This window comes from Leopardus geoffroyi, chromosome E2, assembly GCF_018350155.1.
Source record: "Leopardus geoffroyi isolate Oge1 chromosome E2, O.geoffroyi_Oge1_pat1.0, whole genome shotgun sequence".
NCBI classification, from domain to species: domain Eukaryota; kingdom Metazoa; phylum Chordata; class Mammalia; order Carnivora; family Felidae; genus Leopardus; species Leopardus geoffroyi.
The window spans coordinates 48240423-48255131 of record NC_059335.1 but is presented as its reverse complement, the minus strand read 5'-3'; the positions used below and the strand labels follow the sequence as shown (position 1 = coordinate 48255131).

At 39.7% G+C, this 14709-nt stretch overlaps 1 protein-coding gene across 16 annotated transcripts in view; it reads right to left on the bottom strand.

Annotated features, from left to right (window-relative positions):
* HYDIN (HYDIN axonemal central pair apparatus protein) overlaps positions 1 to 14709 on the bottom strand; it is a 430150-nt gene that overhangs the window by 241685 nt on the left and 173756 nt on the right. For all 16 annotated transcript variants that reach the window (XR_006702763.1, XR_006702764.1, XR_006702765.1 and 13 more), the window contains one exon: positions 8750 to 8849. Coding sequence is in view for 13 of the 16 variants with exons in the window: in XM_045443449.1 (XP_045299405.1) it covers positions 8750 to 8849 (100 nt within the window). In the remaining 3 variants the exon portion in view is untranslated. The remainder of the gene's footprint in view (positions 1 to 8749; positions 8850 to 14709) is intronic.

Below are 14709 nucleotides of genomic sequence, written 5' to 3'. Positions count from 1 at the left end.
ATCTGATACAAAAGATAGGCAACTGAAAGAAAGGACAGTTAAGCTGCAGGAGATTTCCCACAGTAACCATATGGTCCCTTGTCCATATTTGGAGGAAGCAAGCAGCCTCATGGAGAGACCATGGATGAGGGTTCCAGCAGACAGAACCTGGCGAGGTCCCTGTCAACAGCTAGGATTAACTGCCAGACATGTAGGTGGAAGAGCTATAAAATGATACCAGCTTTCACCTTCAGGCCTGTCCAGCTGTCTCCAGGGAGAGCAAAGTGGAGCTGTCCTTGCTGAATCGGGACCAGTCTGCAGATCTGTGAGCAGAATAAATGGCTGCCAGTTGTTTTAAGCCACTAAATCTTTAGGGTGGTTTGTTATGCACAAAAGATAAAATGGACAAAGTGGCTTACATAATTAGGGTTTTTACTTTGCTCACATATCCGGGACATTGGGAAATGTGGATTTGGGGGAAGGGAGGGCTTAGGGGCTGAAGGCACGCTGCTGCTCTTGATGATGATGATGATAACTGGTAAGGATGAAAAGGATTAATACTGACTCAATAGCTACATTCTCTTCAAGTTCCAGAACCATACAGTGGTACTTATTGTAGCTTTTAAATATGTTTTAACACGTGGTGGGGTTAGTCCTCTCATATTATTCTTGTTTTTCTGAACTTTCTAAGCAGTTCTAGTTCATTTATTTCCTCCATAAGAACTTTGGAATAAACCTAATTAAAAAAAAAAAAAAACACCTTGATATTACCACTGAGATCATGTTATATTTACAAGGAGAACTGACCAATTTATAATGTTGATATTCCTGACCAAAACTATCAACATACCTTTCCATTTGTTTGAGTTTTCCTAAATCTGGGTATGGATACATATCTATTTTCCCTATATTCTGTATGTTTGAAATATTTGATAATTGAACATACAACTTAAAGTAAATAAGGTAGTTGATCAAGAAAAGAATTTCTCATTCATAGGACGAAGAAACCCTATATTATTATGAGGTTGCAGTCTGATGAGTTTTGAAGAAGAAAACCTACAAATATGTAGAGCATTATTTGTTATTCTGAAAACTCAAAAATGTTTTCAGTGATTGGGGTGATTTAGCTTTCTCTCTCCTAAGTGTCCATTCTATAGTTCACCTGAGATAAAGGTCAAAAGCTCTAAATTGTGCTAAAGATTCAGATGTTTCTTTCTTATGATGGGCAGAAGGAAAATGGACACAGTAGTTACATTTTAATTGGGTCCTTAACGGAAGTAGGTACATCTGGCATCGTTTCCATCATGCTGCTTTTTCACATCTGACTCTGAAGCACCCACTAACGATGTTATCTAGCAATATATTTCACAGTTTAAATCAGAAAGTGTTGCTTACTTTGAAGCTCCCATATGGTGATCCAAACCAAATATGTGTGGTTTCCCGTTGAGTTTTTTTTTTTTTTAAAAAGGTCATCTCTTCATGATTAGATTAGGATTTTCCACATTACATTGGAAAGTCAAGATAGATAAAAAGTCAGTTTCAAGCCACAGATCAGACCATCAGCAAGTCTTTATCAATATCTAACATCCAGTTTAACTACTTCTAAGAAAATCTGAAAATTTAAGTGAAGAAAAACATTTCAGTTTCAGATGAACTGAAAAGATTTCAGTAATGTTGTACTTCCTCTATTCAGATTTAAGCAGGTCACTCACTCCCTTGCTTAGGGCCCTTCTGTGATTTCCCACAGCAGCCAGGAGGAATTCCAAGGTTCTTAGTCTGGCAGTCAAGAGCAGCTGTCCCTGAGCTAACTACTCCTTCAGCATCCAACTCCATTTCCTGCCCCTTCTCTCCTCCCAGTCTCTCTGTCTTTTTGGCAGCCACATGCAAGAATTTGCAATTCTTTGCCATTTCATTCTCTTGCCATGTGTTTTCACAAAGTGTTTCCCTCCCTGACATGCCCAGCACCTCCCCCCACCCACACACATCCTTTTTTTATTTGACTAACAAATACTCCAGAAGGGTCACTTTCCCTGAGGAGCCTTCCGTAGAAACCGAGACTGAGCTGTGTGTGCCCTGTACTCTCATCTATTAATGCATTCATTCACTGGATAGCATTGCAATATAATTGCTGGTTACTTTCCTCCACTCATTTCTAATGCTTTCTGAGGGCAGGAGCTCTGGTTTTGTACATCTTTGTACTCATGGTGCCTAGATATAAAAGCTTTCAAAAGAAAAAAAGTTGCAGGTGGAGATGTGGGTTACATTTCATGCATCTCAAGAGGCCTCCTCAAGACAAATGACACTGGCCTTCCCTGCTACTTCCTGTTTCTGAACATATATTCACAGGATGGAATACTACACAACAATGAAAACAAAATAGGACTGGGGCTATGAGCAACAACATGGATGAGACAGACATGCAGATTGATGGCAATTATGTACATTTCAAAAACAGACAGTACCAACTTGCATTGTTTATGTGCACACACATTGGGGTAAAAACTACAAATGAAGGCAATGAAATAATGACCATGAAGGATAGAATGGTGACGATCTCAGGGGGAGGATGGGGTGAGGGAAGTGTGCCTGGGAAGGGACACACAGGGGGCTTCTCAGGACTGGAAATATTATCTTAGTAACACGTATGTGATATTTGTCTTATAATTATAATATATATGCATGTGTATTAGTTCCCTGTTGCTGCTAAAACAGGTCATCACAAACTAAATGCCTCAGTGTACAGGTTTATTATCTTAAAAATTATAGAGGTCAGAAGTCTAAGATGCAAGATGGGTTTCACTGGACTAAAATCAAGGTGTTGGCAGAGCTGAATTTCCTTCTGGAGACTCTGGGGAGAAATCTATTTTCTTGCCTTTTCCAGTTTCTAGAGGCTGTCCACATCTCTTGGCCATTTATCTTCAAAGCCAGAAATGGCTGGTTGAGTCGTTCTCTTATCACATCACTCTGAGACTGATACTTTTGCATCCCTCTTTGAAGTGAAAGGACACTTATGATTATCTACTGAGCCACTCGCATAATCCAGGTTAATCTCCCTATGTTAAGGTCAGCTCATTGGTAACTGAAACTCCATTTTTTGCCCTAATTTCCCTTTGTCAGGCAATGTAACACATCCACAGTAACATATTCACAGGTTTGGAGATGGACATCTTTGGGAGGCTGTTACTCTGCCTACCACAGTATATTTTATGCACATTTGTGAATGTATGTCTTGTTTCTTTTTTTAAAAAATTTTTTTAATGTTTATTTATTTCTGAGACAGAGGGTGAGCGGGGGAGGGGCAGAGAGAGAGGGAGACACAGAATCAGAAGCAGGCTCCAGGCTCTGAGCTGTCAGCACAGAGCCCGATGCAGGGCTTGAACTCACAGACCACAAGATCATGACCTGAGCCAAAGTCGGATGCTCAACGGACTGAGCCACCCAGACGCCCCTGTATGTCTTGTTTCTTAGTGACAAAAGGTTAAAAATTAAATGATAGTATGTAAATACTAATGATTCCTATAGGACCATGAAAAAGAATGACACTTTTTATTTAGTGTTCATGGAATAATCTGCAAGAAATACTTAATAAGCAGTGTCAAAACCATTGTGTATAGTATGCTATAATTTATGTAAAAAGGCATGAAGGGAAGCATATCCATACGTATTTTCTTCTATATGCTCAAAGTATTTTTTAAATGCAAAAGCAAAGCAAAATGAAACAAGGGAAGGGGCTTTTCTATCTGCCTAAAAAGCATTTTTTAGTGACCTAAAACCAGGAAGTTTTACCAATTCTTTGAAGATAATACTAAGGAATCATCACCAGCCCTTGAAAAGACACAGTGAATTACATGGAATTTACAAGGAAGATAATATGGAATTACAAGGTAAACAAAACCCTTCTCTGGCAATCATGTCTTTTAATAAACCACTATCAGAATAAAGAAGAATGTCATGCAGATGGAAAATTATACTATTCAGTTTATCCAGGATGTGAATTCTGTGGCAGAATTCACAACTGCAAACAAAACAATAGATGAACACAGCTAGTTATGTAATGTTTGGGAACCTCCTGGAGAGCAGCCAACCCCCTGGAACATGGCCAAGCACGACATCCCGCGAGTCATAGATGGGAGGGAGGATCTACCACCTGTGGCATGGGGGCCACTGGAGCATTTCCAGCCTCTGTCTGAACACTGATGTACCAGCATTTCCTCCAGACCCATTTAGAAGTCTGGGGTAAATGATGCTGGTATGAAGTGTAGAAATGGATTTATGTCGATCCTGAAGCCCCTAGTCCATTCTGCATCCATTCTGGGGCAATCTTGAGAATCCTGCATTCATGAGCAAGGGAACGACCAGATCAAACCAGGATTCATTCACTCATTCATTTTTTCATTTATTTGCTCATTTATGTAATCAATATTTATTGAGTGACTTTATCTTCCTGGTGCTAACAGCATAATAGAGTATAATTTCAATATATAAATTTTTTAAACAAGCATGTAAGTGAAAACAAACAAAAAAAATCATGATCATACAAGTCAAAGTGATGGTTACTTCCAGGGAGAATGGGGGAAAACATCATCGGGAAGGGACATATATAACTTGGGGGAGGGGGAGGGCAGCACAATCTTGGCTTAGGCAGCCCATCCTTCTATACTGTTCTTAGACTGTTTGACCTCTTTATATACAGAGAGAAGTGGCTGTGTAGACATGCACTGAAAACATGCTAGGCAGAGCAGAACAGTGGGATTTTGGCCTTGAATTTGCTAGCGATTGTGCATTCTTATTACTCCCTCTCTCTAGACATTTAATATTTTGTTATTAAAATAACCACCACAGCTGTAAATCCTAGGAGACCTAAACACTAAACAGCAGAAGTAAGTAGCACTAATTACCCTGAAAATTAAACCCACTTTCTCATTCTTATATACAAATGAACAACCACAGATCAGAAGGCACTGGAAGGAACTCTGTGACTGCCTGACACTTGCTACCTTGGAATTTTCTGACAAATAAATACTTCTCTTCACATCCTTATTTAATAGCATTGAATGGCATTTAATGTCATTCACTGCTCATGTTTGATTAAAATCTGGTTCTTTGACAACAGATGATCAATCCTATAAGTCTAACATTAGACTGTTAAGATCTCCAGAAGAATAAAATGAAATATAACAGAGGAAAATACGTAAAAAATAATACAATTTCCCAGAGCTGAAGTAATACATGAGTAATCAGACTCAAATGGCCCATAGAAAGCTGAGGAGGATGAGTTAGAAACCTCACCCTTGGATATGGCTTCATGACATTTCAGACCTCAAGTACAAAAAGAAAACCCTAGAAAATATTGAGAGAGAAATAACAGGCCACCTTGCAAGGAATGAGAACTAGGTGACTTCAGACTTCCAGACCTTTACCATAAAGTTGGCACAATGTCTTCAACATTCTGAAGAAAAAAAATGTTAACCTAGAAGTGTCAGCTAAACTATCAGGTGAGTATGGAGGCAGAATGAGAAATTACCAGGTACGCAGGGATCAAAGTTTCCCTTCTATATACCTTTTCTGTGGAAGCTACTTGAGCAAAGTGAGAGTAAAAAGATACAATGGAACACACATGGAAATTTAAAAAATTCCCTGGTAATAACTATGCAGGAGATGGCTGATCTGACTTGGAATGAGAAGCTTGTGGGCTCTGAGAAAAATGTCTTCAAGGAAAAGAAGAGCATGTATTCTAAAATTAGATAGGATGGAAGAAACGAAGAATGAGAAACATCGGCGGGGGGGGGGGGGTGCGGCAAAAGCTGCACAAAAGAGTCAATTCAATGATGAAGTAAGCTAACGTGAGGCATAATTGTGAGACCTCGTGGACAGTGAAGAGAGAGAAACTAATTGCTACACACCTTAGGGGAATTCTTTGCTGATTGACATTCACCAATAGAGCTCAGAACATCCAATCATCAGAGGATTAAAAAAGTTTAATCCCAGAATAAACTTGGCCCTTCAGTGTACAGAATTTATGTAGACAAACTAGAGGATTTAAATATGGTTACCAATCATTTTAATACAAAAGTAGAACAACTCATAGAATTTGAGAGGGTGGGGCACCTGGGTGGCTCAGTTGGTTGAGCGACCAACTTCGGCCCAGGTCATGATCTCATGGTTTGTGAGTTCGAGCCCCGCGTCGGGCTCTGTGCTGACAACTAAGAGCCTGGAGCCTGCTTCGGATCTGTGTCTCCTTCTCTCTCTGCTCCTCCCCCACTCATGCTCTGTCTCTCTCTGTCTCAGAAATAAATAAATATTAAAAAAAATTAACAGGAAAATTTGAGAGGATGGAATGGTGGTGAGCAGGTCAGGGGTCCCAACACCTGTACGTGTCAAAGAGAGACCGCAGAATTGATGGAACAAAAAATATAGTTTTAAGTATATTATTTAAAGCTACAAATAAAACTCGAAAAATAAAATAAAAATAATCGGGTTGCCAGGGGCTGAGGTGGAGGAATGGGATGGCCTGTGACGTGGCAGGAAGGAACTTCGTGGTGTGATGGAAATATTCTGTACTTTTATTTTGGTGGCAGTTATGACTATTGAGGTTTGTCAAGGCTTGCAGAACTGTACGCCAAAAACCGGTGAAATATACTGCATGTAAATTATTATTTTTTAAAAGGAACACGCTTTTTAAAAAAAAAGTGTATTCATTTATTTTGAGAGAGAGAGAGAGCAGGGGAGGGGCAGAGAGAGGGAGAGAGAGAATCCCAAGTAGGCTCCATGTTGTCAGCGCAGAAACAAATGTAGGACTTGAACCCACAAACCGTGAGATCATGAGCTGAGCCAAAATCAAAAGCTGGACACTTAACAGCCTGAGCCACCCAGGCGCCCCAACTGCATGTATATTATAACTCAGTAAGGCGAGCAAGGGAACAATAAGATCATAAGGGAACTAAATCCTTATCTTTCAGAGCGGGAGTCTCAAAAGGTAATGTGAGAAGCTGGCAAATCAACAAAACAGCAACATAAGCATAGAATTAGTAAGGAAAATTACCACCACAAGAAACAGCCAAAAGTGCTTCATCTTGAAAGTAACACTGGAGACTACTCTTTAGCTTTATCATCTGATTACCTACCTGTTTTACTTGTTTATTGGCATCAGTATTTTAAAAGAGAATTCTGAGGCATTTTTAAAATATAGAACACCTTCCAGAGTAGTACGAAGAGCCTCCATACATCCTTTACCCAATAATCTCCTCTATAGCAAAGGATCCAGTCATCCAGATGTCATGTCTCTTGAGTCTCACTCAATCTGGAACAGTTCAGTCTTTTCTTGACTTTCATGAGCTTGATATTTTTGAAGATTACAAGCTGTTAATTTTGGTTTTTTCTTCAATTTGGGTTAATCTAATGTTTCCCCATAATTAGACCGTGTTAGATATTTTGACCCTAATATCAGTGAAGAGATGTTTGTTTTCATTGTATCCTAGTGAGCAGTCCGTGAGGTTGATTTGCTGGATTACTACTGTTAGTATTAACTAAGATAACATCTCCCAGTTTTCTTCATTGTAAAGTTAGATTTCTCCCCTTTATAATTAATAAGCATTCTGAGGTAGGATATTTTGAGACTACATAAAAGCCTGTTCTATACCCTGCTTTCACCCATTATTTTAAGATCCATTAAATCTTCAGAACGCTTTTTACCTGAATTCATTATTACCAGAAGTGCTAAATGGTAAATTTTTATTTAGTGGATTCAGAGATTCCTATTTAATCAATGTGTTGTAATCTATTAGTTATCATTATTTATTTTGATTCTTAACTTGTTTCAAATTTGGTCAGTGGAAGTCCCTTTGCTGGCTTCTGTATCACTTTGACATAACCCTGTCATTCTTTGAGCATTTCCTTAGTTTCCAGCAGGAAAGGAATGTTCCCAGCTCATCTTCTTTCTCTGCCTCAGTCCTGATTAAAGGCCCTCATGGCAGAGGGCAGGATTCAGAAGCCAAACTTTGGGTACTCAGTGTGCTCACTGCAATTAGGGTCTTAAAGCTGCCAGGATCTCTTAATAGACACAGTTAGGAAAGATGCAGCTCTATGTACATAAACGTATACACACATTTATACATGTATTTATTTCTGCCTCTGTGCATATCAACAACCATGAGTTCATAGGGAAGGAACTCCAATTCCATTCCAATGCCAAAGCCTCATCTTAGCCTTTCTCCTTTCCACACATACATATCTATCTGCCTCCTCCAAGAGTGAAAAATACTGGCTTTTGTTATCCTCAATATATTTACTTTTGTGTTTAATTCCTCTACCTGTATCCAATCTTCTGAAGCTGTCAGGTTACCACTCTATTTGTACATCCCCCTTGCAGCTTCTGGCCACTGCCAGGCTGTCTTCCCATCCTCCCTGGCTGCATTATTTTGATTAAAAACTCAAAAAGTAAAAAATTCAAAAGCCAAAGACTATAAAAAGAACAAGAATCAAATGTTGAGACTTTGTGTCAAGTAATATTCTTTATTGTTCTAAAAATCAAGAGCAAACCCAGCTCCGTGGTTTCCTATCCCCGTGACTACACTATAATTGTAATGTACTTCAAAGTTTGATCTGTTCGAGAAAAAATGAAAAGCGCATAGCTTGACTCTATTATTCCCCTGTTGATATCATGTATTTCCTGTAGTCTGCACACAAATACACACGCACACACATGCATGCACCCCTCTTGATGCTCTGGGCACTTGGTAACCTGAGTTTACCACACAAAGAAAGTCTTTACCTGAAATGTCACAGTAAACTGTCTGCTGATAGAGCTTGGCTTCCAGGGGATTAAAGTACACAGTGATTTCAGCTGATGAGTTAGGCCAGACATCACCTTCCTGAAACCATGAAAGAATCATTAAAAAACAATGTGATAAAGGGAAGACACTGCTTTTAAATGTTGCTATTATGTCATAACCTCAGAAAATTTGAAGGCAATATTTTTACAACAGATAAAAGAAAGCACTATTTTACCCAACAGATAGTAAATTTATTCTACTCGTTAAGAGGTGGTACCAGTTGGAAGCAAGCTTCAAAGATAATTTCAGTGAGTTCATGAATATATAATTACTAAAGGAAACTAGGATGTTTAGAACATTTTCAGTATTTGCGTATCCAATGGACACTTGTTGTATGCCAACAGATGCCCAACACTGGGCTTCAGGGATGAAGAAAGGTGAGGTCTGAGACTACAAGGAACTCACATCTTAAAGGGGTCATAAGTATGCTTACAAATATTTTATGATAGATGTGATAGGTGCTGCACCATATCTGTCTATCTATCTATCTATCTATCTATCTATCTATCTATCTGATCTATATATCATATCTATCTATCTATATGGTCCAGATGAGTAACTTACTTGATGGAGGGGCCACGTTCCTAACTTTTAAGGTGACAGCACAAGGACATACTCTTAACTTGTGAAAACATAGCAATGGTCCAAAGCAAAACAATGCCCAGATCAAACGCTGGTTCTAATCCAGTGTGATATTTCTTGTTTTAATGCAAACCACTCGAAAGTAGTAATAAAGAAACCAAGTTTTGAAATTGTAATACAACATGCTACATATGAGAATCTCCTTGAGGTATTCATTGAAAAATATTTTTGTATTAACCATGTAACCTGGGGCCTCTTCATTAAATTGTCATGACTGTAAAAGGAGATGCCAGTAGCACCTGCTTCAAAGGGTTCCTCACCCAAAGTCTGACAAGGTCATGCAGGTCAAATGCTTTGCCCCACACTTGGTACACAGTTAGAGCTCAATAAATAACTGTTTAATATAAGTGATGTTACCTTTATGCCACCTGGAAAGAATAAGATAAAAGTATTTTTCAAAAATTAGGGGGGGATGGTGTGCATTTTTCTATGGTTTTTGTAAATAGGACCAAGTAGGGAAAAAGTGATAATCACATCAGAAAAGTTATAAATGACCCCACTAGCTAAAGAGAAAACTAAAAAAAGAGACAACTTGGCTCTGTTTCAGACAATCCCCAATGCATATTGTATTCACTCCAGGCTGGCTGGAAATGCACACAGTGGTAAAGAATCAAGCAAGGAACAAAATGGTTTACAAAGCAGACATCGAACAAGAGGGTGGAAATAGAAAACTAGAGCCAACTTGGGTTTGTTCATGAAGGCAACAGACTGATCAGTGAACTTCCCAGGCAGTATCCTGACTTCACAATGATGAAGGGCACAGAAGCAGTGGTGAGGGCTGTGAGTGTTGCATGGATCCTGGAAGCTCTCACATCCGAGATCAGCCCACTAGAAGGAAGGCCCCATGACTGCAGGGACTGTTTTATTCCCAGCACCTAACCCACAAGTGGCTCATAGTCCTCAACATATTTATTCAATCGGCTGTATCCACGACTGTATAGTTATCAGCCGATGCCTATTCATCGTTGCAGCCTATATCTGCCATATTCTCAACTGGACAAAAGTCATACAAATGTAGAGCTGAAAGGGACCTCTAGGATCATGTGAGGATAGGGAAGCCCTAAGTGCTTTCACTTATTGAGGCATTTCACTTTTCTAAACTTTGAAACCAGTATTTGTTCCCTTCTGATAAATGGCAAATGCTGGTCCCTTATGACTTGGGGCTCCAATGATATGGAGTGTTAGGAACACTCTCAGCTAGAACAGACAAAGTGGTCAGGCACAAGAGGTGGCTTGTCCATTCACAGGTCCAATGGTGCACATTTCATCTTAGAACTGAAGATCCGGACTTCCTCTTAACCAGTAGACAAATGTATTCTTCTGGTGGGTTTAGATGCTGCTCTGTTTGGGGGTGCAGAACGGACACGACTAACCTGTTCCTATCCAAACTGACTGACCAAAGGAGCTACTTTGGATCCTAAGAAAACCTATGCTAGAAAAGTCTCACCAGGACAGTAAGATGTGGTCCCAAGAAGGATACACTGGAAATCAGATAAGCTCCGTACATGTGAGAAAATTCAAGCCTCTTAGTGTTTGGGGTGCACCAGATGACTTTCAAAAGCATTATCCCAACAAGAGAATCCAGGATCCATGCGCACACAAGATGGGAACACACTTAAGTTCTATCCTAGAAGCATTCTTGTACACCGCATCACCACAAAAGTCTGATTAGCAGAACTGGTGGGTTGGAAAACAGTGGGAAGACACACTCTGGAGGTGACCAGAATCTCCCCCAGAGGAGGGAGCATTGGTGTTTGGATGTGATCCATAAGAGGATCCTCTGATCTGGAGGCTCCTGGAGGCTGATAAGCCATTCTGTATAGTGAGGAAAGACGAGTGTGAGGGAATCTGAGTCCACAGGGTTCAGTCTGAGCGAATGGGACCATGGGCTCAGTGCCTCCTTATCCTGGGCTGAGGTGGTTTTACTGTGCCAGCAACATCTGCTAGTCACTTGCAGCTTTTACTGAGCCCTGGGAGAAAACTCAAGCACAAATTCTATTCTAAAACCCTCTCCTGGGGGTACCTGGGTGGCTCGTCAGTTAAGCATCTGACTCTTGATTTTGGCTCAGGTCATGATCTCACAATCGTGAGACTGAGCCCCCTGTTGGGCTCCACACTGAGCATAGAGCCTGCTTAATATTGTCGATCCCTCCTTCTCCCTCTGTTCCTCTCTCACTCTTGCATGCATGCTCTCTCAGAAAGAATAGAAAAAGAAAAGAAAAGAAAAGAAAAGAAAAGAAAAGAAAAGAAAAGAAAAGAAAGAGAGAGAGAGAGAGAGAAAGGAGGGAACAAGGGAGGAAGGAAGAAAACCCTCTCCTGGGCTTGTAAGAGTTAATGTACATTAAGAGGACTATGTGTACCTATAAAAAGAGAAATGTGGTCATTCCATTTCCTCTCACAGAGGGATGCTTTCAATATCAGGTCATTTGAAGGAGTTAGGAACTTGTAGAAGGACACTTATTTTTCACTTGGGATTTAAAAGTTAAGTAACTTCTATTTCTTTTTTTCACATTTTAAAAAATGTTTTATTTATTTATTTTGAGGAGGGGTGGAGCAGAGAGAGAGAGAGAGAGAGAGAGAGAGAGAGAGAGAGACTTCCAAGCAGGCTACGCACTGCCAGCATGGAGCCTGGCACAGGGCCTCGAACACACAAACCATGAGATCACGACCTGAGTTGAAATCAAGAGGTGGTCCTTTAACTGACTGAGCCACTGCTGCTCCAACTTCTATTTCTTTACAGCAAAAACTCTTTATAGCACCTTCTAGCAAATCAGAGAAAACAAACTTCAGAAACAGGCAATCAGCCTAAACTGACCCCACTTTTACTTACATAGCTCTGAAACATTTCACATTACTTCTCAACTCTTCTGAAATTAAATTTCCGTGTCATTTAAGTCTCTGAAAATAATTTTTCCTTCATTATTGCTCCATTTTAAAATCTCTTTCTGAAAACCAAAACACTCAGGATTTTCCCTGTTGGCTCTGCCATCAATATCCTTTCTTCCCAGTCCTCTGAAACCAACCTCACCACACAGAACACCTGCTGTTCTGCTTTTTTCCATGTGTGTTTTGGGGGTGGGGTGGGGGTGTGTGTGTATGACCCATCTTCTATCATCATCTATTCTTCTACTCCAAATGAGAGACTGAGTATATAGAATGTGACCTGTGACTCTTATTTTGTTTGTTGAAAATAATTGTCAAAATGGCCTTCAGTTATGTTGTAATTATCTTCCTTCTTGATCTTAATATTTGTTTTTTCCTCAGATCCACAACTGCATTTCATTTCTCAATCAAGCAGTCTACTAGAAGGAATCAGCTTTGAATTTTTAGGTCCAAAGCTAACTCTCATACTGCAGCTTTTACTCAAATATTAAATATTCCTAGAAATGGGATGTCGTGCTTCCTTCTGGAACAAGAACAACCAACCAAGGGACTTGCCAGATAGTTTTGAGACTTTTGGAAAGCTGTCTATGAACACACTGCCACTAGTTCATAACAGGTGATTGATACCATCATGATAAAGTTGTCCTTTTAAAGTTATCTTCTTAAAAAACCTACATTGACAATGACTAAAGGGGCTATTTTAAAAATATCCTTTAAGAACCCTTAAATAAAAAACAAAATATTTTTTCTAAAATGTTTAACATTTATTTAATTTTGAGAGAGACAGAGGGCGAGTGGGGGAGGGTCAGAGAGAGAGGGAGATGCAGAATCCAGGTTCTCTATGAGCTGTCAGCACAGAGCCCAACATGGGGCTCAAACTCACAAACTACGAGATCATGACCTGAGCCAAAGTCCAATGCTTAACTGAATGAGCCACCCAGGTGCCCCCCAAAACAAAATGTTTTAAAAATCACCTTCCTGGGTGCCTGGGTAGCTCAGCGTCTTAAGTGTCCGACTCTTGATTTCGGCTCAGGTCAGGATCTTGCAGTTCATGAGTTCGAGCCCTACATCAGATTCTGTGCTGGTAGCGTGAAGCCTGCTTGGGATTCTCGCTCTCTCTCCCTCTCTCCCTCTCTGCCCCTCCCCCCCTCTCAAAATAAATAAACTTAAAAAAATATTTTAAAATAAAAATCACCTTCCTTCCCACCTATCACCCATCTCCTTCCTCCTTCCTTCCTCCTTCCTTCCTTCTTTCCTCCCTCCCTCCCTCCCTTCCAAAGAAAGATTATGGAAAGTTTTGCAAAATTAGAGCCCAACTGCAAGAACAGAGCTACATATATATGTTTAATTCACTTGGTTTATCTGGAAAGTAGTTTACAATATGGCTCAATGCCTACCTTTGTCATATAAAATAGTTGCATTTTGATCCCCAACTTAAATTTAGGAGAGTGAGCCAAATGTTTGCTATTCAGATGGTATACTTTCCAATCACACCCCCTAATCTAATGAGACTGAATTGAATCTAACTAAATCATAATATTGGCAACCATTAACCAAGAGTTCATGTTTCCAGCACTGTGTTAAGTGCTGATATGCATTATCTGCCTCAAACTTTACAACCTTGTGAAGTAGTATTATCCCATGTTAAAGATGAGACAACCAAAGCAAACAGAAGTATCTCACCCAAGACCACACCAGCAGTAGAGCTGGGATTTTATAATATATTTTTCTTTAATTTCTTTAATTTCCTGAACCCCCACCCCGCCACCGCCCGCAATTATAACAAAAGGTCAGGCCTCACCTTTCTCACATCGTAAAAAAAATGCCAGAAGAAATCTAAAACCACTACAACTGATAACGTTGGGCTGAGATGAGGACAGCATGACCTGGTGCTCCCATCTGGCAAACATGGTAGGAGAGCCTATATGCTCATATGTTCAGTTACTTTGGAAGGTGACTCAGGAGATTTTTTGGATGACATAGTCAACAGTAATATGTCGCAGCTCTAGAGAAGTGCATTGGTATATCATTATAAAGCTATCCTAGTTGGGTCAGGGTACAGTCAGCTCAGAACAAGTACAGTGAATAACGGCTTCAAGAACATCTGTATAACATGTGATGAATCCCATCATGTTCCAGCAAAATGGAAAAGTTCCCGACTACATCAATAAATATTTTCAGCTGTGTTGTCATATTTAAGGAAAAAATTTTTAACTTCTCATGGAAAATAAAAATACCTTCTTAATCAGGTTTCTATAAATCAATTAAAAACAGAAGCACTGATAAGAAGCTATACTCTGTTTCACCACCTACAATTGCTCCTCTAGAATCTTCCAGATCAATGAGAGATATCATAGCTCTCTTTATCATCATT